The sequence below is a fragment of the Camelus bactrianus genome, chromosome 6 (genome assembly GCF_048773025.1).
Source record: "Camelus bactrianus isolate YW-2024 breed Bactrian camel chromosome 6, ASM4877302v1, whole genome shotgun sequence".
NCBI lineage: Eukaryota > Metazoa > Chordata > Mammalia > Artiodactyla > Camelidae > Camelus > Camelus bactrianus.
In genome coordinates this window covers 39988566-40015660 of record NC_133544.1, presented here as the reverse complement: position 1 = coordinate 40015660, position 27095 = coordinate 39988566, and the positions used below count along the sequence as shown (strand labels likewise).

The window sequence follows — 27095 nt, the reverse complement described above, 5'->3', positions numbered from 1 at the left end:
CTTCCCAAGTGGATATGTGAATATTAATGAAACCAGTCCCTGCGACTCCTGCATGACTCTCACCGTAGATTCGGCGTCTGCTTATGAAGTGAAGATTCCTCTCCATAACCCACGCATGTCTGAATACCACAGTATTGTTTTAATTAGTCTTTTAAAGTGCAGTAAAATATTTGGCTTTGGTGAAAGGAGGAAATTCTCTCCTATGTTTGAGTTGTTTGGTTAAAAGGGCATTTTTGTCTACTGAATTAGTCTCCTGGGGTTTATACTAGTATCTGAATGCTTTTTAAATAGTCTCCAATGACCTGCAGCCAAATCTTATTCATTCATTCAATCTTGCTCTCTCTCTCTACCTACCCACCTATAATCTGTGTGTGTGCATGCAGCGTATATATACATATATATACACACACACCTTTTTTTACGTATGTATACATGTATCAGTCTCTCAGGAAAGCATGGAGTATTGGAACCCTGGATAATCCCAATCTTGTATTTTGCCTTATGCTTGCCCAAACCTGCCCCAAACCTTTTTCAAGTGCCATTCCCCTTTCTTTGTGCTATGTAACATTTAAAAGTAGTAAAAGAGACAAGAAGGAGGCAGCAGGAAGAAGCAGAGGAAACAAGGAAGACAGATATTCCAACACTTATGTTTTTCTTGACGCGGGTTTGAATTTTGTGTCTGACAGACTGGTAGAAATTTGCGGAAACTCACAAATGTGCCAGTTTCCCGTCATTTTTGGAGATTGGGACTGAAGGTCAAATATTTAAAGTTGTTTTCTGGCGATTCTTATATGTCTACAGTCCATTGGACCAGGAATATATATGTATATTTGGGGGGGGTAGCTGCTAAATGGAAAGTAGATATTGAGAAGATATTTTCAGCAAAAGAAAAGAATGAGCAATATACCTTAAAACTCAGCCATTTTATTCTAATCTTGTCTTCTCCAACAATAGCTCCCTGCTACGTGCTCTTGAAACACAAGTGCTGATATTATGAGAAATGAATTACATGAAAAACAGTCTAATCTTTTCCTAAGAGTGCTAAAAATATCAATTTGCAACCAAGAACATTTAAATTTTCTTCCCTTTCCAGATGATGCAGGATTTCAGACTGGATTTCAGAGGACACCCTGAGGCCTGCACATGAGTGAAGCCTTTAGTCCATAGGAGTACAGATCTTTAGACAAGGACATTCAAAGTGAAGGCCTTATCATTACCCTTTGTACTGAGCTTTTAGATGCACAAATCACTGTTCTCCATGTCATTCTTTGGAAGTGGCTGGTGATAGAAGGATTTATTTGCTTTTCTTATGAGGAAATTAAGGCACAAGAGATTCCATTCTTGGACTTAGAACCTAGGACTATATCCCTGAGCTCCTGTCTGCAGTTGGGAGACAGCTCCAAACCAAACCATTTCCTATTGCTAGTTTCCCCACTGTAACCCTTCCATCTGCTTGTCCTTATCAGATCCACCCATCTCTCAGAATGTGAGAAGGGAAGTACTTCTTTCTGTTGGATAATCTTCAAGATTTGACGAGGGGATCTTGTCTGGGACCCGAGGTAGAGAGGACAAGTTGGAATAATGACCTGGAGGATTTGGAGGCCAAGTTGGTGGAGCAGGTGTGTGCGTGTCTGGAGAAGATGGAGTGTGTGTGTTCCCAGTCCCACTGGTGCTACATCCCTTATGTATGTATTATTCCTCAGTCCTTTGCCATCATTCATTCCCATGTTGTTTGGTGGGAAATCGCATAAGCACATCTGACGTCACTGTGTAGTTCTTTATAATAACAGAAATATTTTCCTAGTCTTCATGGAGCTGTAGAAAAAGAAATGTGTAAGTGAAAATGCAATGGTCTTAATACAACTGCCAGCTTTTCTGTTTGAAAAAAAAGATTACTTATCAGAAAATAAAACTTAATAAGACAATGCATGGCAAATTGGGCCTGAATATATCACTGCTCACTTTGTAATGCATCTGCTGTGAAGTTGCTTTTTGCCAACATGGTGTAGTTTTCAGGTCTGTGAGTGAGAGACTTGGAGGGTGTGTGTCTCTGGATTGTGAGCAGAGATCATGTTTAGGGTTGTAATGTGGATATAGAGGCCTTTTTGGTGTATGAGTACTTTTCTGTAGGGCTAGTTTAAGAGAAAGTTAACTAAACTTCAGTTACTTAACTTAACCCCATTTGTTAAATATCCTTTTCTGGAACATTGGAAAGCGTCTTAGTTGAGACAAGATCCAGAAACTTGTTCAGTTCCTACTGTTAAAGTTGGAATAAAACTCAAAGTAACCAGCATCACTGAGACCTAATGAAGCAGTTTATATTTTTACTTTTTTTTTTAACTTCAGAAGCTTGTTGCCATGTAGAGTAAAAGAAACCTCATGCTTTTCATCTTTTCAGTGGACGCTGCCAGTGAGAGTGTTGTTATTGTTAGATAATCATAATGGTATGTTCTGGAGGCTGTACTCCCCTCACCCGGCACACTCAATTCACTCACACCCGCCAGCAGAGCCAGAGGAAGAAGAAATAGGCAATGATGTCTTATTTGCTTGCAGAATCTGATTCTCGACTGCTTTGGAGACTGCTAAGATTTGCTCTCAAACTATTATTAAGTTTCTAATGCCATCCAGGTTTAGCTTCATCTGTAAGAAGACAGTGGGCAGGTGAGGCCAAGCCATGCAGACCTTCCTTCCAGCGAGAGGACAGCAGGCACCCACGCCGGACTGGGGACCGGGGCTCGGGCGGGCGTGGAGCACCTGGGGCACGTCAGTCACTTCACCTCCACCAGCCTGTTTCCTCACAACCTGCCCCGTCACGCTTGTTTTGAAAATTAGGTGTAAAGATATTTAGAAAGGGAGTTGGCAAACTTAAAAAAAAAGTATTCCATAGATGTTAAGATGTTCAACACCAGAGGCTGAGCAGATAGATGTAGTCCTGTGTGCATACAGGATTACACGTGGGGGGACACCGCTCATTTTGGAAAACTTTTTAGTCACTTCTGGATGGGGCCCCAAGTGAAAAGTATTCAGGGAGGCCAGCTCAGCAGTTTCTCTGTTTCACTAAAATGGGAAAATCTCCCAAAGCACAAGCAGGTGAAGTGAGTTGTGACAGACCACTGCTCAGATGACAGAAAGGTCTATGAGGGCGGCAACGTTGCATTTTCAGAAGCAGTGCAGGTCTCGGGGAGAGCGGGCGTGATCCGACCCTTGGTTACTCGGACTGCCTCACAGCGAGTGCAGGGCTGAAGATCATGGACACACCTGAGGTGGGGGTTCCATTACAGGGGCGTCCCTGGGTAAAGCAGGAGCCCTGTTCTCACCCCATAGTAAATGTCCGAGGTCGCGGGCAGTCTGCTGCACGCATGGAAGGATCTTGAGGTATGCGTTTATAGGGGGAAGCGTCTGTATGTTGTACTTACTCCCGGGATTCAAAAGGCAGCAGAAACAGAGGGAGGGTAGAGCTCAGTGGTAGAGCACGTGCTTAGCATGCGCACGAGGTCCTGGGTTCAATCCCTAGTACTTCCATTAAATAAATAAAGTACCCCCCAAATTTTTTTTTTTAAAAGAAAGAAAGCAAGCAGCAGAAGCAACTGGGGCTTGCTTAGTTCCCTGCCAGCCTCCTGTCTCTCCTATTTCATTCCATTGGCTCTCCTCTGTGACCTCTCCATCTCCTCAGGCCAAGCCTGTACAGGAGAGAGTCACAGAGAAAATAGAATAAGGTGGTTTCCTAGAGGCTGTTGAGTGCAGGTGCCAAGGGTAACCAAGGGACAAACACTGTGTCTGGATCCTTAACTGTCAACAGGTGTCCCTCCCAGCACACATCCCGTTCAAGGCTCATCTTGTGAATTTCTCTGACATTTCCCAACTCCTCGTTATTCTGTGGTTATGAATGCTCATTGATCATCACTTATATTGTAAGCATTTGCTTTTGTTCCAAAAAGTATTGACGATAGAGTTTCTCAGCACATAGTCATCTTCCTCTGGATCTGCACTCTGACTATGTCCTCATGCTTCAAAAGATAAATTAAACAGACAATACAATAGAGAAATACAAAGATAATACAATATTTATATGTGCCAAATGAAAGCATAAAAGGAAATCAACTAAGAGCAAATTCCCACTCTACTAACAGAATAGGCCAGCCCTGTTTTTCAGGCATTCAGTGACTTCTGTTTAAGCAATGCCACCTCATAGATAGGCCCTCGTAGATTGGAAAGGAAGGAAATGAATGAACAAGGAAAACACTGTTTTTAACATTGCTGGCTACCTGGACCACCAACCCTGTGTTCTTGGCAGCCAGCATATTGTTTCCATCCATGCCAGCCGCCGTGCAGTGCTGTGAGAGATGGGCCTTCCGGGGGGAAGCTGTGTACCCAAGTGAGCACCCTGCCTGGTTCTCCAGGGACAGAAGCGTGTACTGATGCTCTGGCCTTCGCGGGCTTAGGCTCCAGCACACTAGGGAGGGTTGTCATCTCTTGGAGTCACAGAGTCATCCCCTTCCCAGAGCACCCCTGTTAGGGAAGGAACAGCAGGTAGATGGCATCTGATTCTAGGATACCGTACGGTTGGCCTAAAACCAGACGCAAGTGTCTGTGAGGTGGAACGGAGTTCGGGACATATCCCGACTCCGTTTGGGCAGAGTCAGGGAAACCTCCATTTCTGTCTCGGAAAACTGCATGGGGGGTGGTGGTGCCCGAGCTCAACACAGTCACATATGTTTCCCAAACTCTTTACTAAAAGGGCTCGTCCTGAGAGAGACTGAGCGCTGGCGGGAGGCTGAGCATGAGGATGGGAATCCAGAATGACCTTTCTCTGTCAACTTCATCACTTCCATGATTCTTCCACTGAGAATCACTTCTCAGCCTGATTTATTCCTACATCAGAGGCTGCCTCACATACAAACTCTTCCTCTTCCCAGCAGAGCTCCAAAAACACTCATCTGTCTGCATAGTTTTAATCAGAAAATTTAGATTACTTCCTGCAGATTGCCTGTTTCATGAAGCAGGGGACACGGGAGTCTTTTTGAAAAGATTGTTTAAGTGATCATTTGAGCCAAAAAGAAATCACCTTTTTATTCATCAGTGCAAAAGGCTTTTTCAAGCCACCTGATTGAAGTCTAAATTGTTCCACACAGGAGAGTGAGAGGCATGACTCTAGGTATATCCAGAAGGGCACAGTCTTTTAGTAAGTGGCAGATATATGGGATCCTCTATATGGAATCCCCGAAGCCAGTAGACTCCCAGAGAAGGCATTTTTCAAATCCTGTCATTTGAAACTCCAGGCAAATTATTGGCATAGAGAACAGAGTTTTCCAAAGTCAACCAATCATCGGCTCAGATTTTAATAGAAAATCAGGCGTCAAGAAAAGTTAGAAGGTAGAGATTTTAAAGTCAGGCCTGGTTTTAATTTATATGTGGTTATTCTAACTAGTCAGAGAAGCACCCTCCCTCCTAATACCCCATCCCAGGCATAAAATGCTCACCCATTAAAAGACAAGTTAACTTTTTTTTAGGTTGTCACCTTAAGGGTCATTCATTTAGTAAATTAACTGACATTCCTAGAAAAGCTCCGTGGCTTCTGCCAGTAAATATTTACCCAGTTAGTGACACTTCACATGGCACCCCAAAATCCCTGGTCCACTTCCAAAGGGTGAGCAGTTTACTTTCAGGAAATGGATTACTCACTCGTGGAATCAGACCAACACCCAGGCTACTCAGTTTCCACATCCTTTAAAATGCAGAAGGGAACTTTTCTGCTTCAAACTTTCAAACCTTTTCCAGATGGACAGAGAGGGACGAGTGCTTGGCGCCCAGCAAGGCTGGTCCAGCTTGGGTGGCTGAGCCCCGTGATGCCGGCTACAGGCTGCTGGTGGGTGGCTGGTAAGAGGCATCCCCGAGTGCCTGGAGAGAGATGCCTCCCGTGCCTGCTCCGTTTCCGTTTGCCAAACACCCACGGGAATGGAGGGAAATCTGTGGAAAGGCCCGAGTGTGCTTAGATGAGATGCTTCCCCCGACCCCACACCCCACACCCCACCAGCCAGTTGCCTCTGCCAGTTTCACTTCTCAGCTTCAGCTGCCCACAGCTGTCTGGGAAATGGATCTGGGCTTGGGGAAGCAGCCACGGGGGTAGGGGGGTGGATATGGCATGGCTTTTGAACTCGGACCTTTTTGCCCTGGCATCCAAAACAGGCAGTCAGTGGGCCCATTCTATGTGGCTTTCGACTGGGAGCTGAGCTGGGTGCCTCTGAGGGAGACATTGGGGAGCTGGTAGCCAAGCACAGTCTCCTGTTCATTTCTGGGCACCAGGTTTCCAAAGAGACACTGAGTGGGCCCAGAGGAAGGTGTCCAGGAAGCCGTGGGGTCTAGAAATCATATTATCTAAAGATTATTAGAAGGAACGGGGGGTTTTAGCCTGAAAAAGAAAATTTAGAGGCATGGCTATCTTGGGAAAGGGGAAGTCAATTTATCTAATTTTTTTGTATTTTTTTCACTGTAGTAGAATAGATGTTACATAAAATGTGCCATTTTGAAAGTTGTTATGTGTGCAGTTCTATTACATTCATTATGTTTACAATGTTGCAGTACCATCACCACTCTCCATTTCCAAAGCTTCTTCATCATCTCAAACAGAAACTCTTTACACATTAAACAATAATGTCCCCTCCTCCCCTGAGCCCCTGGTAACCACTATTCTGCCTACCGTCTCTATGAATTTGCCTATTCTGGGTGCCTCATATAAGTGTAATCATACAATATTTGTATTCCATATCAGGCTCCTTTCACTTAGTATAATGTTTTCAAGATTTATCCCTTTTGCAGCGTGTGTCAGAATTTCCTTCCTTTTAAAGGCTGAACGATATTCTGTTGTATGTATACTCCCACATTTTGTTTAGCCATTTACTATTGATGGACGTTTGGGTTGCTTTTGGTTATTGTGAATAATGCGGCTCTGATCATGGGTGAACAAGTGTCTGTAGATTTATTCTTTGCAGTTTCAGGAAAACTCACCTTTGCTGAATGGGAAGAAGTTGCAGAGAGGCTGACTGCGGCTTCGGTAATCCCAGATGTCTTTGATGGTGGAAGTAGACTCCCCATGACTAGGGAGTGGCTCAGGCCAGGTGACCAGCAGGGAGGAATCCAGTGATGAGAGGCCCACAACTAGTAAAGGAAGGGCTGGAGAACCTCTGAGGGCCCTTCTGTCTCCAGAATTCTGTGACTCTTGGGCAGATGGAGTGTGCATCATAAGGGAACCATCTGGAGAAAAAGAAAGTGGTGTCTGACCAACTTTCCCCTGGAGAAGAAGGGAAAGTGAAATGGTAAATTGTCTACCAGTCAGGAGAGGTGACTTGCTGGACTATCACTGGCCTGGACTTGAGATCAGAGGCTGAGGATGCTGTGAAGTTCAAACAAAGGCTCCGTTTAGTCTTGGGGAGAACTTCCCAGAGCTCCTAAGAAAGCTTTCTGGCACACTAGCATCCAGGGGTGGGGTGTGGGGGCGAGGGCCAGGGTTCTCAGCACAATCCCCGGTGTCTGCCCAGAAAGGAGGGCTGCCACTGAGAGGCTTGAGCCCCATCTCCACGTGGGCTGGCTAGCCCAGGTCAGGGCTGTGGGAAGGTGGACCATGCTGGACTGGGGAATGCCCAGCTGTGAATGTCAGCTGAGTTGGGGATACCCTGGGATCCAACACAATTAGCTTCATTCCATTATGGGGGAGGGGGGGTCTTATCATTAACTGGGGAAGTCTAGCCAGAGAATTCCAGTATTCCAGGGTGAGTTTAATTGTGGGTGATTTCATTCTGCCCTTTTTATGTTGAAGCCAGGGGCTTGCGTCATAAAACAGTGAATTCAGGGAGATTTTTATTTGCATGTGAATCATAGCTTTTCCAGCTGAATGTCACTTACTTGGAATTTTTGTCTGATTTTGTTTTTGTTTTTGTCTCTTGGTGTTTTTCCATCAGGCTCTTTGGCTAACCAGAAAAAAAAATAGAGGAAGGGCTCAATCTGACTGGAGCAGGGTTTGAGTTGGCAACTCGAAAAGGAGAGTATTATGAATGTGAAAAAAAGAAAACGGATGCTTTATTTTGCTTTGAGGGAGGGACCGAGGCCAAGTCAAATTGAGAGCTCTAATTTGGGAATGGTGTTATTACAGGTCATTGGGAGTTGGTTACGCTCTAAATTGGGAGGCCAGTCACATGAGGAGGCCTCAAAGGCAGATCACATGGGGGACAGTTGGGGTTCTTTGACAATGAAGTTTTATTTTATTTACTACATGGTTGAAATGCATTTCTGTCATGTTGGGAAACCAAGTCATCTTATTGGCCAGTGAGCACTCCCTGTCTTGGCCCCTCAGTTGTTTTATAAATGAGCTAGTTCGTCCAATATGTGTGCTTTCCGGGGCTTTATTTAGGGACTGGAATCTGTTCACTGAATAGTGGAGCAAGCCATATGCTAAAGGTTACATATCTGTTCTCCACCTTCACATGCAGATCTTATTCAGAGGGGCTTGCTTCCTTTTTTTCCCAAAGGCTCTACCCATTTTAGATCTCAAGGTCAAGACATTCTGAAAACTTTTAAAATACATACATAAACATAATATATACGTATAACTGAAACACTTTGCTATACACCTGAAACTAACATTGTAAATCAACTATACTTCTATAAGAAAAAACTTTTTAAATACATACACACACATATATGTGTACGTATACATATATGTGATCTCTATTAGATTATCTTTCATTTTCTCAATATGTTACTGTTAGCTTGCAAAAGAAAAACAAAAAAGATAGGTACTGCCCTCACCCTGGGCCATTAGTAACAAAGAATTCTTCCTACCCTCAAACTGCAGACTCTTGACATTCTTGGCATCTTGGGGCACAGTCACGTATGGTAAGCTGCTGCTTTTTCTTGGCGAACCATAGTTGGTTTTCTTGATCTGTAAAGCCCTGATTAGTTACCTCTGTTGGAAATAAAAACAAAAAAGCAGTCCAAGAAGAGTATCAAGAATTCAGTGTCCAGTGCAAACAAGTGGTGCTCATGGTCCTAAAAGGGGACGTTACTAAGGCTGTGACACAGAGTCTGCTGGTGCTTCTGAAGCATGTGGACCGGTGATGCTTGTGATTGAGGTTAGGAATAGAAGGTGTGTGGAAACTTTCTATAAAAGGCAGCCGGGTCCCCTGGACTGGTGTGGACAAGAGGTCAGGAAGCTCTGGCAGTGTTCATGGCAGTACCAGCGTATTGCTTCCTGACCTTGAGCAAGTTTCTCTGTGCCTTGGTTTCCCTGAAGCACCATATTGGTTTGGGGAGGGTACACTGAGGGCTTCTGGAGATGTAGGAGGTGTGAGATGTTTTCAGGTAGATGGAACGAAAGTGGTGTCACATGGTGTCACGAGAGCTCCAATCGAGGCCATGTGTCCCCAAACAGGGCTGGGCTGCTAGTTTCCTCAACCACTGTGGGTGATGCCTCTGACATCACAATACCCAGCTGGACACTCAATAATGCTGATCTGTGCCTGGTGGACACCAGAGGCAGGGAGAAAAGGAGGAGGACACGTGGAGAGGGAGGAGATGGAGCAATCCCTTATGTGATAATTCCGTCAACTCACAACTTTTTCACCTAACATCTGGTTCAACTGTAATGTGTTCAGCTCCAGATAACCTGACAGCGTCCCTGCCCTCCCCCCAAACTCAGCAAAATACTATGGTCCTCTAACCAAGAGAATTTCGCTCCTGTTGCTGCGTGTCTCGTGGCTCATCATCAGACCTGTGAGTTGATACTTCTTCACCAAACGGCTCTCCGGAGCAACCGTTTAGAGGTAATGCTCTGGCTCTGTGGTCCAGGCTCCTCTGGGTCTCCTGTGGACCCCTCTCCACCCTCCTCCTTGGAGCCACACAGAACTCTGGCAAGATGTAGGGGTGGTTTATAAGGATGTGAGTCTATGGTCATGATGCCTTAAAACAGAAATTCTCACCGTCATTGTATTTGTGAGCCATCTCGGGCCTGGTCAGACTTCTTGTTCTGACAACACTCTTAAAACCCAAATGGGCCAAATTGTGGCTCCCTTGTCTAGCTTCAGAAGGCTCTGTCACTCCTTTTAAGTGCCTAGATGACTATGAATGGGAAACTTGAGAGGTCAGCCCTGTCCTAGAAATATTATGACATTTTGCTTGCTTACGTGCTGGGGTTTTTTTGTTTGTTTGTTTTTTTAATCCAACAACTTCCCCTTAAAACTAGGTCCCTGCAGCCCTTTGAATTGATTCCTCTCTCAGTCCTTCTCCTGGTAAGAAATTATTTTTCCCACCTGGTTTCACACCAGCCTTAACCTCCTAACGATCCCAGAGCTGGAAATAGGAACCACCTTCATCACAGAGGCCATGATTTTCCCTTGGTTCCTTTAACCAGTGGTTCTCAAATGTAAGCCTGGATCCGAATCACCTGAAGGCGTTTTTAATCACAAAGTTTCTGATTCAGTAGATCCAGGGAGGCATCCTGAATTTGCATTTCTCACATGTTCCCAGCTGTGTGGTCCCCTCCACTTGGAGAACCAGTGTGTTGGATCTTTTTGGCTCCCCTACTCTCCCCTCTTCCTTTCCCAGACTGTAGGAGGGGGTCCCCTGGGGACATTATCCTAGTCTCTCGGATAATGGGGACTGTTGCCACCAGTTACAGAGCATTCACAATGGGCCAGACAATGGTCCCCATGCCTTATATATATATAGATTAAATAATTCCAATGGCATAACAATCCTATAAGGTGTCTCATCTTCTAGATGAGAAAACTCAAGTGTACAGAGTTGCCCAGGTCACACAGCTAACTAAGTGGAAATTGGAGATCCAAACCCAACGGTACAGCTAGAGTCTATGCTCCCAGTCACGATGCTTTCTTATCTTTCTTCTCCTTTCCTTCAAGTTACTTAGAGCACCTGGTACTCCTACAGTTCTTGGAAGTGAATACCTCAGAAAGGAACCCCTAGATAACCAGCCTACCTTAGGTACTTGTAACCTGCGTCTTGGAGTCTGAGTCTCCAGGCGGCTCAGCTTTGCCACCTCTGTGTTGGGGGTGGAGTGGGGGAGGGGCTCGCAGAGAGCAGAGGGGGCCTCGGGAGTGGGCTGATATGACGACGCTGGGAGGCATTCGCCCGTAGAGAGACCAACCCTCCCCTTCTGCTAGGACCCAGGGTCCCTTCACCATTCTGCCCTGGTCCAGAGTTCTGCTGTGGACACTTAACACCACGACCAGAGACAGACGAAGCCGAGAAGGAAGAGATCTGTGTCATCAGCTGTGACAGAAAAGTGCAGGTATCTTTTGTCCAGTCTGGTCCAGCAAGTATGTGTGCTCAGCACCCACCTTGGCAAACAAATAGGAGACACATAAGCAGGAGGCACTGTCCCTGCCCTCAAGGAGCTGACGGTCTAATAAAGGAGAAACAGTATCGTATGTCATTGAGCTAGACGGTGTGGTAGAGAGAAGCAGTGAGGGCCAGAGTCGATCAGCAGGAGTCAAGGAAGGAGGTAGACTCTTCATGTTGTAGGTAAGGATGGGGGCTGGAGGGGGCGAGTTTGGATGTACACAAAACAGTCCTACAGCAAAGAATATTTACTGATAAATAACAGCCTCTTAGGATTTAAACAGCCAAAGGTTGAGTCTCCGTTGGTATAGTCATAACTGATTGAGCTCTGTGTGTTTTCAGTAAATACAGTGTTGGATGCTGGCTGGAGTTCTGCTGGAGGTTCTGGGGTGACTTTAAACAATGGATTCTACTCCATACAGAGTTGCCTATTGGTTCTATAAACAGAGACCTTCTTAAAGTATTTCTCTACCCCTCTGGTCTGATTCTTTCCAAATTCTTTTTATTGCAGGCCTTTCTATGGGGTGGAAATCTTTTCCCATGGCTCTCTCTGACCCTGCACACCCCATTGAAAAAGAGGGATCCTAGCACCAGGCCATATACATTGATAGGGACCAAAGATAAATATCCAGTGGATTAATAAATATATCCACCTCCAAAGTTGGTGGTGTAAAGCTAGACTAAAACAAAGTAGGCAGTTGCTGTCACTCCCTGCTCTGGATTAGTGTGGCCTAAATCCTCTCACTACTTTTGTGTCTTCCTTTGGTTTAGAATTCTAGACGGTATGTTTGAGACTCAGGAAGGATGCGCAAGAGGCCCTTGTCCACAGACAGTATGGACTCTGAGCTCTTGTCTCCCCCTGCAACATTCCCACTAAGTCTCCCAAAGCAGGGCATCCTCGTCCAGTCAGTCCTCCTGATTCTGGTCCAGCCGCTGGCCTGTGGGTCTGTTTAATTTCACAGTGGGATGCCCAGAAGGAGGGAGATGGCTTCAGCCATTCGCATTCCTAATTAGAGAATTTCATCCTTTACCATCACCCTGTCTTCCTTTTCTCCTTACCCCACTGCCCCAGAGGACTTCAGAAATTAAAAAGTAGCACCCCTCCTCAAAAAAATCTGAAGTCGCATTCTGTCTGATTGCCTCGACAGACCTACTAACCTGAAAATGAGTTTGGTGCACAAGGAAGAGGTGAAAATAAGCTGCCTTTTCTGCCTACCTTTGCATAAATTCCTGGAGTTGGCTGATAGCGCAAGAGATCCAGGAAGGGCGGTGTGCCTCTAACTCCCTCTGCAGGGCTATGGGTAATGAGGATGAGAGAGCAGGACTGGCTCTGTTCTACGTTTAGTCCCCCAACTCCGTCCTTGTGCTGTTGACTGCTTTTCAAATACATTAACAGTTAATTTGCAACCGTGAATTTGAATATCCTCCCTTCACAAAATTATCCATTTTCTTCTCCATTGAATAAATTGTACATATATTTCAGATTTCCTACCTGAGTAGTAATACATACATTTCACTATCAATTTTTCCAACATGAATATTTTGGGACTATGTGTGTGCTATTCTTTGGTGACAGTATTTACACACATTACAAGGCTCTCAAGTTCACACTCACGCTTTGGGTTCCCATCTCTCAGGATGGGAAATCTTGTCTACGAGTGGTCGAGCAGCTTCCTCATTATCTTAAGAGAGTGCGGTGACTTAATAGTCCAGACTCATTTGAAGACATAGTAAGGCTCCGTATTGTCAGAGGAGAGGCTTGTTCACTCTGGCCCTTCCCAGACTTGTGAGGTTTATAAACCTGTTGTGTGCAGTGGTGGTTGTTCAGTTGGTTCTGTTGGACTGAGCACAGACTATTCTTTTGTGATTTGGCCTGTTTATATTCCTCTCAAGACCTTCCTTGATTAACTCCATCTGGACAATGCCAAAGATTTGGGTCTTAAAGTTCTCCAGGAAGAAATATGACTGCAGTTGGGCTCCCTGGACCACAGTGTGCCTCTTTTCAGGCTCCTGTTTCCAGTGCTGCTTCTGGAGCAAGGCCTGAATCGAAGCATCGAGGTGCAAAGCATGTTTTTCTCCTCTGCGAGGTCCTCATGAGGATTGTGAATTCATTCTTTTGAAATACGATGGGAGAGTCATTTTGTGGTATGTGGTGGTCTGGGAGTGTGAGGGTGACACTGAAGATTAGTGAGTAGGAAAGCTTCCTGCTTTTGGAACATTTATAGCCTTTCCTTGGAGGGGTTTTGGGTATAAAACACCAGCTGAATGTGGTTTGCAAGGATTTGTCTTGCATTTGTCAAGAGTAAGGTAACATTTTCTTTATCTCTAATTTATATGACTCTTAGGAGACCCATTCCTGTGAGGTTTTATTAGGACATAATCACTTATGGCCAGAAAAATGTGGACATACTATAGTCTTCACACAACCCTATGGGCATTAGTTTCATCTCTTTCTTCAACAGATGCAAGAGTTATATTAAATGCATTTAATTCTGCTGTCTCAGCCTAACAAATCTTTATCATGAAGATTACTTTAATTGGTGTCACTCATAATCAGGAAAAGCACCCATTATGCTCTTGTTTTCTAGCATGTGGGGAAATTTTCTATCCTAAATGGAATATTGAGGAAGGGGATGTAGTTTAAAAAAAATTTTTTTTTATTGAGTTATAGTCAGTTTACAGTGTTGTGTCAGTTTCTAGTATACAGCACAGTTTTTCAGTCATACATGAATATACGTATATTCATTTAAAATTTTTGAAAATAGAACTAATAATTTTATTTTCCTCTTTTACACGTTCCTATTTTTATTTGACATTAAAGGTAAAATGTAAATCAGAATTCCACAGAGTCAAACACAAAAGTGGTGATGGATGAACAGTTTTGGGGTGACAGTTGGTACCTACTCTTGCTTGCAGGTCACCCAGTCCATCAGTCTTTGTTTAAAGGAAATTTCTAGAACATGCTTAAGATCTTGAGTAAGAAATCCCAAAGTCTAATAAACCACTATCAAACGAAATGCTTGAGGACAATTTATAGCCACTAAAAAAATGTGATTAATAAGGAAATGATAAACCAATGGAACATGGAGACAACATCACTACCCTCAGGAAGCTTATGTTCAAGTAGAGAAAGACAGAAGCTAAGTGTGGTCCACAGCAGGTCCCATGATAACTCTATGGAGAACAATAAAGCAGAGGGGGTGGATAAGGGAGTGTCGGGCAAGAGGGGGTGATGTGGACAGTTTAAAAATGCAGGCAGAGAAGGTCTCACTAAGAAGGTAACATGTGAACCAAGACAGAACTGAGGGAGGCTAAATGTGGGTCTGAGGGAAAAGCATTCCAGGCAGAGAAGATGGGGCTCATACTCCGTTCTGTGACTCTTAACTCAGAGTGAGGTGAGGAACCACTGGGATGTTGGATCAGAAAGGATCACACAACTTATCTTCTGGTATAAAAAGATCACTCTGCTTGTTATGTTGATAATAGATTGTGGGGTATGGGGGTGGTAAGGGGTCATTGTAGGTGCCTGTTGGGGCCAGGGGTATCTGGTTGTTGCCCTTTGAGGACAATCAGGTGCCTATGAATGCCCGGCACCTCGTGCCCTCTCAGAGAACTCTCTAGAGTTTATAATGGGCTGTGGCATCTACTACATAGATCTGTTGGAAGACAATAGACAAGTGGAGGTGCCAACACAAGAATCCCATCATTTGCCCTGTTGGTATTTGCCATTCCCCCCGCCCCTAACTCTTTAGGTGCCCTCTCAGCTCACGTCCCTACCAAATTCATGGTGTGTGGTATTACCACTGTCTGTCCGACCCTGATTCATGCAAAGATGCACTGCATTTAGAAGCCTTTATTACATGATGTGTCTAGGGTTGAGTTTGTAATACAAATTCTTCCAGGGAGCCATTGACCATTTAAGACCCACTGGTGTTCCTGCCTTTTAGCGCATTTATTTAACCAGGGCTTCTTGCATGTGTGCATTTAATTTCCAGCCATTTCTCGCATGAGTAAATTGCCTAAATACACTTGTGAGAAACCCTTTTATGGTAAATGTTATTAAACTGAAAACAAGGGTATAATAAAATAGCAATTTAAGGGTAATTTACTAACAACCGGAGCCCTTAAACACTGACATACCGTTGTGTAGTAATAACAGCAGACTTGGTATTTAGACACATTCTTTGTCACTCCAAGAATCATTGGGACAGTTTCCGAATCCTCATGGTCTTTAATTGTAGCTCTTTCAAGAATTTTTTTACTAGTTCCATATCACTGGTTGATAGATTGTAAATCATTAGCTTTTACCCACATAAAACATCCAGCAAACTCTATCTCTGATCCTTATCCAGAGAAATAATAGAGAAAATATTCAGAGAAAGTGATAGGGATGATTGACATCACCGAGCCTTGTTGTTCTTGGACTTACGTTTTCCAGACTGTCTACTGAATAGAGTGATATTGGGGTTAATAATAGAAACTGCCTCATAGAAGGGAAGAGTTAATTGAAAATCTTGAGGATTCCTGTATCTTCCCCAGTAAGGAGAATTCTTTGACTACACATCTCAGTAAAGGCTCCTTGTCTCTGGTAGGTGGTGTGGATGCCACAAAGAAGGCCAGTGGGCAGCTGGGCAGGACCTGCCATTCAGGTACCAAGTCCCTGCATGTCGGTCCTGGCTTCTGTTTGAAGGTGGACATTCTCACTGTCATCAGTGCCCTGGGGACCCTCACCCTGAGAGGGTGACTCAGTACTAACTGGAAAGCAGGGAAGTAGACCCTACAATGTTGGCTTATTCCTTTGCCGTAAGGAGGGACCTCACACACTCAAAGGCACCAGGGGGACCGGATGTACTCAGAGTCCATGTAATCAGCACAGGCAGGCTTCCACAGGAAGGCAAATCATAATCAGAAGCCACTTATTAAGTTGCCCTGAAAAATCATCACAGAATCTAGGAATACCTTGTCTGTATGATTGGTTCATTCTCTCCCTGAAGGTGCCTGGAGAGCTAAATCCTAGTCCGAAGGTAGTTTGGCGAGTGGATAGTCAGGACGAGGGAGGCTAGGTGAGGTGCATGTTTAATGGCAACAGGTTAGCTTCACGAGTCCCTGTCAGAATGGGTATGACTTTGCTAGAAGGAGTGAACCTCTCAAAGCCAAATGGCTAAAACTTCCTTTTCCCTACAGGGGCACTTGAATAGGTGCATCCATTATCTTTACCCCAAACATAGCAGCTCAACACAGCCATAAACATGTTATTATCACACAGTTTCTGTGGATCAGGAATATGACTCAGAGTCCCTCAAAATGTTCTCTGGAGTGCAGTCACCTGAAGGCTTTACTGGAGCTGGGAATTCTGCTTCTGAGTTGGTGCTGCTGTTGGCAGCAGGACTGGGTTCCTCACTCTCAAGACCTCCCTCCCTGTTGGGTTGCTTGAGTGTCCTCACAACGTGGCCGCTGGCTCCCCCCAGAGTGAGTGGCCCGAGGGAGAGCACGGTACAAGCTGCAGTGCCTGTTGTGACCAGTCCATGAAGCCACACGCTGTCACCGCTGCTACACTCTGGCGAACGGGGCTCGTCAGCTCCAGCCTGCACGCAACTCAGAGAGTTGGTTAGGCTCCACCTTTTGGAGAGGACTGTCAAAGACATTGTGCTCGTATTTTAAAACCACAAAAGGCCATTGTCCTCTGCAACTTCTTTTTTTCCTACACTTCAGTAGCTGACCCAACGCTTCTGCTGACCCATGTACTCTTAATATTTTTGCATGATTATACTTATAAATATATGTTCATATAAACATTTTATATGTAATTAGACACTATATTCTATGATTATGTTTTTATGTATTATAAAATTACATATTGCGTATATACAGTTGTTAATGTATTTAGCTCGTAGCCAAGCTCTTCTGGAATGATAGTCATCATGTGTCTTTATGCTAATTTGCATATCCCTATTCTGCCACCTCACCAGCCAGGGGGACCTGGGGCAAATTACTTGACCTCTTTGTGCCTCTGTGTCCTCATACATAAAGTCAGTTTTGGAAGAGGACCTACTGCGTAAGCTTCATGTGAGGATTAAATGAAGAATTACAGGCACAGATCTTAGAAGAGTGCCCGGCACATAGAAACACTCAGTACCATTAACTGTCAGCATGGCAGCCGGAGCAGGAGCAGAAATAGTTTGATCCAGTAGGTCTAGTTAGCCCACAGAAGGCCATCTTATTTCCATGACCCCACAGGCAGTAAACAAAAGTCATAGTTGTCTTCCTGGCCACACCACAGCCTCACAACATCCAAGCCCTGTCCCGAGGATAGAGAAAGAACCATTTCAGGCCTGGAAGGGACCGGGGCCAGCAGCCTCTGGTTTTCCTTTCCTCTTGGCTGTGCTGGTTCCTCCCCCAGATCCCAGGTTAATCCCTGGCAGAGAGTGCTTACGTGGAGATAGAACTTGTTTAGTTTGCACTCTGAGTCCTATTTACGTTTTGTTCTTGTCCCTGATTTTTTTTTTCTTTTAGGCTGACCTTTTGCAGAAAGGGTAGAAACAGGAAAGGGACCTCATAAAAAGCGAGGGAGTTCCTCAGCCTTGTGGATTTGTATAAAAGGTTGTCCCCAAATTTTATTTTTAAATGTATGTTTTCCAGGGTATACACTGGTTCCATGGGATCCGTGCTGGCGTCAGACATAGATTCACCTTCCTCTCAGGCCCTTTAGGTTCTTGCCAGCACCTCTTTAGTTCCTTGGGCTTCATGAATAGATTTTATCTTCATTCTGAGCATACTTATGAATTAAAACATGCTGGGTGTTTGCGGAAAATGTACTGATGAGAAAGTTAGAATTGGTGCTTTCTTCCTCTCCTGGGCCACTTTAAAAGAAAGGCTGTATTCCTAGTGGAATGCACGAGGGTTGTCTTGTGTCAGGTGGCAATTAGCTAAATATAGAGTCAGGGAGCTTGGAGGGACCTGCTGAGGTCATTGTGCCCTCCCACCTGCCTTCCCCATCTGAATGTCTGTAGCCCTGTGCTAGCCAGTTCAGTAGCCACCAGCCACATAGAGCTTGTGAGCATTTCAGCTGTGGCTACTTCAAGCTGTGCTGTCAATGGTAAAGTACACCCTGGGTTTAAAAAAAATTGAAGTATAGTTAATGTATAGTATTGTGTAAGTTGCAAGTATACAATATAGTGATTCACAATTTTTAAAGGTTATACTCCATTTATAGTTATGAAATATCGGCTATATTCCATGTGTTGTACCATATATCTTTTTAGATTACTTTATGCATAGTAGTTTGTACCTCTTAATCTCCTACCCCTGTATTGTCCCTCTGCCCTTCCCTTTCCCCACTGGTAACCACTAGTTTGTTCTCCATATCTGAGTCTGCTTCTTTTTTGTTATATTCAATTGTTTGTTGTATTTTTTAGATTGGATATATAAGTGATATATCATACAGTATTTGTCTTTCTCTGTCTGACTTATTTCACTTAGCATAATACCCTCCAAGTCCATCCACGTTGTTGCAAATGGCAAACTTTCATTCTTTTTTATGGCTGAGTAGTAGTTGTGTGTGTGTGTGTGTGTGTGTGTGTATTCATCTGTTGATGGACGCTTAGGTTGCTTCCATACCTTGGAAATTGTAAATAATGTGCTGTGAACATCAGGGTGCATGTATCTTTACAAATTAGTGGGGGGTTTTGGATATATACCCAAGAGTGGAATTGCTGGGTCATATGGAATTTCCATTTTTAATTTTTTTAGAAACCTCCATATTGTTTTCCACAGTGGCTGCACCAATTTACATTCCCACCAACAGTATATGAGGGTTCCCTTTTCTCTACATCCTTGCCAGAATTTTCTATTTGTGTTCCTTTTGATGATAGCCCTTCTGACAGGTGTGAGGTAATATCTCATTGTGGTTTTGATTTGCATGTGGAGCATCTTTTCATGTGCCTGTTGGCCATATGCACTTCCTCTTTGGAAAAATGTCTATTCATTTTTCAGTCCAGTTGTTTGTTTTTTATGTTGATTATATGAGCTGTTTACATATGTTATAAATTGATCCCTTATAAGAAATACCACTTGCAAATATTTTCTCCTATTCAGTAGATTTTTTCATTTTGTCAATGGTTTCCTTTGCTGTGCAAAGGCTTTTAAGTTTAATTAGGTCCCATTTGTTTATTTTTGCTTATATTTCCTTTGCTTTAGGAGACAGATCCAAAAAAATATTGCTGTGATTCATTCAAAGAGTGTTCTGCCTATGCTTTCTTTAAGGAGTTTTATGGTTTCTGGCCTTACATTTAGGTCATTAGTCCATTTTGAGTTTATTTTTGTATATGGTGTTAGAGAGTGTTCTAATTTCAGTCTTTTACATGTAGCTGTCCAGTTTTCCCAGCACCACTTATTGAAGAGACTTTCTTCTCCAGTGTGTATATTCTTGCCTCTTTTGTCGTAGATTAATTGACTTAAGTGCATAGGTTTATTTCTGGGCTCTCTACTCTGTTCCATTGAGCTATACATCTGTTTTTTGTGACTGTAGCTTTGTAGTGTAGTCTGAGGTCAGGGGGCATGATTCCTCCAGCTCCATTCTTTCCCAAGATTGTTTTGGCAATTCAGGGTCTTTTGTGTTTCCATACAAAAAAAATTTTAATGGAGATACTGGGGATTGAACCCAGGACCTCCTGCATGCTAAGTGTGTGCTCCATCACTGACCTGTACCCACTTCTCTCCATACAAAATTTTTAACTATTTGTTCTAGTTCTGTGAAAAATGCCATTGGTATTTTGATAGGGGTTGTATTGAATCTGTAGCTTGCCTTGGACAGTATGAAGTACACCCTAGATTTTGAAGACTTAATACAAAGAAAAGAATGTAAAATGTTTCACCAATAATTTTATATTGATTACAAGTTAAAATAATATTTTGATATATTGGATTAAATTTAGATCATTAAAATTAAATTTACCCCCTTTTTACTTTTATTTTTATAATAGAAAATTCTAAATTCCATATGTGGCTCACGTTACATTTCTATCTGACAGTGCATCTCTGGACCATTTATCTCTATTCTTCAAACTCCCAGAACAGAGGTTGTAGAGCCTTCCTTGGTGACCCCCCTGAATCCTTTATCATTCTGGCACTTCGGTTCTTCTCCAAAGCCAACCTTATTCTCTCGTGCTTCGGTTTGAAGACTTCTACTTCGCATAATTGACTGTCCATCTCCTTATCAAATCCCTACTTGAGAAAAGTCAACTATCTCTTCATATCATTCAGTTGTAAGTTCAGTAACCCCATTATTTTTCACCTTCTGATTTTCTGCCTCTTTTCAACTCTGGTAATTTTTAATGACCTTCCCTGGTCATGTCTGGTCTCTGTTACTTTTAAAACTTGGTATCCAAAACCACCCAACATGGCTGTAATATGGGCCCGACTAATGCAGAGACAAATAGAAGAAATCGTGTCCACCATCAAGTACCTGACTGGTCCTCTTAATACATTACCTCATTTAATCCTATACCCCAAGGAGGGGCAGGTGCTGTTGGTAACACTCTTGACTGATGAAGGAGTTGAGAGGTTGAGTCACTTACCAGGGTTCCACTGTCAATTAGGTGGCAGAGCTGGAATTAGTGCCGGTGTGCCTGACTCTGAAGCCCACATTCTTTCACTACGTACCGTACCTTCTCCACCTGATACTTTTCTTTGAATACACACCTTTGTCTTGAGAGGCCTTATTGTACATGGCTGATGCATTTGTAGCTTATGGTCAGCAGTGACTTGAGCTTGTTCTGATAGATCTGTGCCTCACTAGAATTGTGCAGCCCTTCTGCTAAATTCCAGTATTGCCTTTTCAACCCTGCAGATACTTTGTGAAAGCCAGAAGGATGCCCTCCCCTAGCCCTTACATGGTCATCAGTGGGCCAGGCTTGAGGTCTTCCGGTGTCAGGAATGACTTTTCTGGCAGGGAGTGCTCTTTCCTGTTGTCCCAAGTCCCATAGATAAGTCCCCAGAACAAGCTACTTCTCAAAGGCCAATTAAGGCAAAGTGTGTTGTTAGTCTACATTCACCCAAGGGCAACAAGTTTGTGTTTTGAGGAGGGGCGAATAGGAAGGGATCTTTGTGAGGGTGTTAAAAACAAATCTTCTCATGGATGAATCTTGAAGACATTATGCTAAGTGAAATAAGCCAATCACAAAAGACAAGACTGTATGATTCCACTTATATGAAGTAACTACAGTAGTCAAATGTCTAGAGACAGAAGTAGAATGATGGTCACCAGAGGCTAGGGGAGGGGAGAATGGGGAGTTAGTGTTTCATGGGTACAGAGTTTCAGTTTGAGAAGGTGAAGAAGATCTGGAGATGAATGGTGGTGATGGTGCACAACAATGTGACTGTATTTAATGCCACAGAACCACACACTGAAATATGGTTAAAATGATACATATTACATTATGTATATTTTACCATAATAAAAATAACCAAACAGATCTTTTATACATAAAAATAGCTTGCTTAGCATGTGTGATCCGAGGTGTCGCTGGAGCCAAGTCTTGGGTCCATTGTTTGTTCTAGCTTTGAGGTCACAGTTATTTTCTGAGTCAGCTTTTCATGAGGAAAGTGCAGGCTTACTTCACTGAGATGAGGGGCATCCTTTCTTTCCAGACAGATTTCTCCATCTAGGAAGTTTTACCAACTTCACATAAATACCTTTGCCAGGGCTTTAACCATTTTTCCAAAGACGTCTGGGGAAGGCAAAGTAGTCTTACCTTCGAGGACTCCACTGCATGGACTCTTGATCACACTCACTTTTCCATGGAGATTCTCTGATTCCTTATTCCCCTATCTCTAGGGAATAGCTAGACTTTCCTAAGAAAGAAAACAGCTGTAAATTGTATTTGTGTGTACTAAAGTAGTCATCACCTCTTTGGAGACTTGCATGAAAATTAGACTGAGGACCCAGACATCTGGGAGCATTTGTTCCATAAGTTTCATTGAAATCACTTCCCCCTGACAACTTGAGGTCAGTTATCCAACTTGATGCAGCTGCTATTTTGAGAAAATTTAGCCAGGGTACCCAGATTGCAACTCTAATCCCCAGGAATTCTCTTTCCAGTGTGGTGCTTGGAGCCAGTATAAATGCTTATTTGCCCTGTTTATTTTCCTTTTCAGGAATCATTAACCAATGGCAACAGGAATCCAAGGATAAAGTGATTTCCCTCCTGTTAACTCACCTGCCTTTGCTGAAGCCAGGAAACCTTGACGCAAAAGTAGAGTATATGAAACTGCTGCCCAAAATCCTGGCGCACTCCATTGAACACAGCCAGCACATCGAGGAGAGCAGGCAGCTGCTGTCCTATGCTTTGATACATCCGGCCACTTCACTGGAAGACCGCAGTGCTTTGGCCATGTGGCTGAACCACTTGGAGGACCGCACGTCAACCAGCTTTGGCGGCCAGAGCCGAGGCCGCTCAGACTCTGTGGATTATGGGCAGACACACTACTATCACCAAAGACAGAACTCCGACGACAAGCTCAATGGGTGGCAGAACTCTCGGGATTCTGGGATTTGCATCAACGCCTCCAACTGGCAGGACAAAAGCCTGGGGTGTGAGAATGGCCATGTGCCCCTCTACTCCTCTTCGTCCGTGCCCACCACGATCAATACAATTGGAACCAGCACAAGTACAAGTAAGTCCCCCGGAAGCCCTTTAGCGCAGTCTGGTTTGGCAGCTTGCTGTGTGTGGCATGTCCAGCTGGGAATGTCTGCTCCAAGCACCCCGTAACCCTGGGAGAGGAGGGCTGATTGGAATTGTTTGTGGGAAAGGGCTTTCTGGACCCCATCTTTGTTGTTCTTTTGACTCTGGAAAGATGGAAAAGATACTGGGCTGGTAAAAACAAATGATGGTCCAAACTCGGGTTCAAATAGACAAAAAAAAAAGAAGAAGAAAATTAGAGAGATTAAGTGGTGAAAGAAGAAAACTTCCTCTTTCCACAAATAGAAATGCCTTTCACTCACTGTCTTTCACCTGGGGTTTTTGGATTTGCCAAGACACTGAGTTACCGTGTGATTCTCTAAACCTAATTCTAACCCATGGTTAACCAGACAGCCTCATGGGCTTTGTGAATTTTCTGTTCTTTTTTTTTTTCCACTTCTATTTTCCCCCTTTTTCTTTCTTTCTTTCTTTCTCTCTCTCTCTCTCTCTTTTTTTTTTTTTTTTTTTAATTTCACCCTGGAATGTCCCCTCCCTTGCATCTCCTCGTTTTAATCCCCAGTTGTCAGGGTCACTTTTCCTCCTGACTGCGGGGAGCAGGTTTGCTAACTGAGAATGCTGCTCTGTGCTGTGGCCTGATGTGAATGCTGTGGCCTTCTCTCGCTCAGCCTAACCCCTTAGGAGAGATGGGGCAGGAACAGCTTTGCGGGAGGGGATTGCCGAGGACAGCCTCTTGCTCTTCGGACCATTAAAGCAAAGTGCCCACAGTTGGGACTAGGGCCAGGAGTCCTCTCTGTGGCTCCTGACTTAGGCTGAGCAAAGTGTCAAACGTGCCACGAGTGCTTCTGTAAAGTGACAACGTGGGAGAGTGGCCGCCATTAAACAGAACTCCTTGATGCTGTTTTGCATGTGTCCCTGAATACAGCGTCAGCACCGAGATGCCTTTCTCGGGGAAAAGCTTTTACGGTTAGACCTTATGTGCCTGTCAACATGCAGGAACCCCCCCCAGTTAAAAGGCATGGGAGAATGAAGAATCGGTAGTGGCAGCTTCTTGGCCTCTACCAATCTTGTGGATCTTTTGGCTAATGGGCCTTTTTAAATGGCTTTCTCATATATGTGAGGGTGTTGAATTTTAACTACATTAGTTGAAACAGAACTTTAGTGAAGTAATCAAAGAAATACTTAAGATCCTGCATTGATAATGCCACAAGAGACTCTTAATTCTTTTTTCTATTTTTACGTTCAGATATTGATACCTTGCACATTTGGGGAATTAGGTGATTATCACGCATTAATTTATTGTGTAAGAGGTTCTGGTGACAGTGTTTTATCACAGACTGGTAATCCAGGGAGCAGTTTCACAAACCTCTATGTGATGGAGAGTGATGGCTTGAACTATTAAAGCAGACATACGCACGCTGGGATGGCAGAACTCCTTGGCCCGAGTTTCCTGGGTCAGTGACAGAATCTAGCAACTGTTAGAAAACTCTTTGATAGCTGGGATTGCTGTGAGCGCCTAGCTCCCTGCCCTCTCAGAACTTGGTCTTCTGTATTTTAAGGGGTTGAGGTTTATGTCATTTGTCTTCAGATTAGTCTTGGGTCATCACATTTCCAGCTCTACTGATTTACACATTTGGTCAGGTCTTGCTAAGATGAGTACGTTTAAGATGGTTGTCAGAGTGTAGCCAACGAGCACTTCTGCATTTCACTATGGCTGCTTAGCCCACCAGAGGGGAGGATGATGAGATGATTGTCGTGGCCTCCTAGGCCTTTGAGTCCCAGTGAAGTACGTGACCTGATAATGACTTGGAGGTTTAACACGGTAACTAGATTGTATCTCGAGAAGAAGAAAGAGGTTGGCGCCCTTTTGTAGAACATCAGTAAAGAAGATGAGAGCTCAGCTGTCTCCTCTAGAAAGTTTCGAACACTTAGGTCATATCAACACTTGTATTTCACTAACCTCTCTTTAACAAATTTTAACGTCATTGCTTTACCCCTCCACAGTATCGATAGTGGTTAAACTGTGTGTATCAGAACTGCAGTTCTTTGGGTCATTCATTCACTGGTGCTTCTATCAAACATCCCCTGAGCACCTGGGAGGGAGCTTGATGAAGTGGACAGAACAAGGACTTTGGTGTCACTACCTCCTGGCTCCAAATCTCAGACTTGTAATTAGCAAACTACAACTTGGCCAGGTAACTTTTCTGAGCAAGGTCCTCACTTGTAAAATGGGAACACTTGTGAGATCTACCTGCCAGGCTTGTGGCGAGGGAAAGCGAGTTCTGTATACAGATGCCCAGCCCTGGCCAGGACCAGTACTGGTAAGCTCTCAGTATGTGTCTGCTGCGTGAGTGAGACAGACTGGGCCAGACGGGGAGGAGCAAAGTGCTGGCACTGACCCCCAGACCCTGAGCCCTCATTTCATCTTCCGATGGTCTCCTGATAAAAGCATCTTTCCTGAGCCTGGGCCATGCAGAGTGTTCTAGGGGCACTTGAATATGCTGTGACTTTTAGCCACTTCACTGCAATAGAAAATGGTTTGAACTTAAGTCTTCAGATTCCGAGATAGAAGAGTACCATCTTGTTTGGGAAAAAGCAAAGAAGGTTGTTGGCTGAGAGGGAGTGAGTGAGGCAGACAGCGGTGCTAGAGGCTGCAGAGGTGATGGGGAGGGAGAGACCCTACGGGCATTGTAGGCCATTGCAAGGACTTTGACTTTTGCTCTCAGCAAACCAGGAAGCCATTGGAGGATTTTTGGCAAATGAATGATGTGCTCTGAGTCACACTTTAAAGGGATTCTTTTGGCTGCTATGTTAAGAATAGATTGTACTGGGGCAAGGACAAAAACATTTAAACCAGTTAAGAGACTATTGCAGTAACCCAGGCAAGAAATTAATGACTTCGACCAGGATGGCTGAAGTAGACGGGGGAGAAGTGATCAGAGTCTAGATATATTTTGAAAGTACAGCCAACAGGATTTCCTGAAAGAATAAATTAGAGGTGTGAGGAGAAGAATCCAAGATTGACTGCAGGGATTTTTGCTTATACAACCGTAAGTGTAGCACTGCCATCAGTTGAGATGGGGAAGTCTCTGTTTATTGAATATGTTTTGGGGTAAGATTGGGAGTTCAGTGTCATCAATGGTGAGTTTTCATGTCTGTTAGACATTCAGAGATGTCTCATAAGCAATTTAGATTTATGAGCATGCGGTTTGGGAGAGAAGACTGACTTGAGATAGATATTTGGGAGTTATTAGCACATGAATGGTATTTAAAACAATGAAACTATGAGGTGAGATTACCATGGTAGAGATGTAGCCAGAGAACCAAGGACTGGGCCTGGGCACTTCAACATGAAGGCTGGGGAAAAGAGGAGGGGCAGCGAGCCAAGGAGAAACCATTAAAGTTGGAGAAGACTCAAGAGGGTGGTGTGTGTGTGTGATGCAAGGCAAATGAAGAAAAGGTTTCAAGGAGCAAAAAGTGAACTGAGTAAAATGCTACTAATGGGTCCAATAAGACGTGGACCAGGAATTGACTGTTGGGTCTGTGGAGGAGGGATCTTATAGATCAACGGGAAGCGCTTCACACATGGCAGGCAGTTAAGGGATGAAGAAAGTTGAGTTAGTTGATTCCAAAAAGATAGGAGACACAATAGGGAGAGAAGCTAGCTACAAGTTTGATTTTGGATGTATATTCACTTTGAGAAGGTGCTGGAACATTGCAATGGAGAAAATGATGTGTAGGAGGCATTAAAAATAGATGATGGAACGCGAGCAGATTTTTGCAGGAAGGGATTAAGATGAGGTTAAGAGTAGGGGGCAAAAACAATGTCCTTAACTTAACAAGAATTAACCTCTTTTCATCCATTTAGACAGAGGCAAGAGGACCTTTTATTGATTACAGAAGTTAAATCAAGTGAGATCTCATAGGATATTTGCATGGGGCCTTTTCTTCCACGAGATAAGAGAAGAATGGTTTGGGGCAGTTGAGATGTCTATTAAGCAACATTTGGAATAGCATCAAGGTGTTTCAGACGAGAGGGAAGAACATGTT

At 43.9% G+C, this 27095-nt stretch overlaps 1 protein-coding gene and 1 long non-coding RNA gene across 8 annotated transcripts in view; one reads left to right on the top strand and one right to left on the bottom strand.

Moving 5' to 3' along the window:
* The window catches only part of SAMD4A (sterile alpha motif domain containing 4A), a 352931-nt gene that overhangs the window by 98182 nt on the left and 227654 nt on the right, over positions 1 to 27095 (top strand). For all 7 annotated transcript variants that reach the window (XR_012507521.1, XR_012507522.1, XR_012507520.1 and 4 more), the window contains exon 3: positions 22504 to 23022. Coding sequence is in view for 2 of the 7 variants with exons in the window: in XM_074365493.1 (XP_074221594.1) it covers positions 22504 to 23022 (519 nt within the window). In the remaining 5 variants the exon portion in view is untranslated. The remainder of the gene's footprint in view (positions 1 to 22503; positions 23023 to 27095) is intronic.
* LOC123618862 (uncharacterized) lies at positions 611 to 9085 on the bottom strand. The gene is made up of 3 exons (XR_006727331.2): positions 8836 to 9085; positions 7006 to 7251; positions 611 to 5967 (listed from the first exon to the last, which is right to left on the bottom strand). It is a non-coding gene; the product is annotated as an uncharacterized LOC123618862 (long non-coding RNA).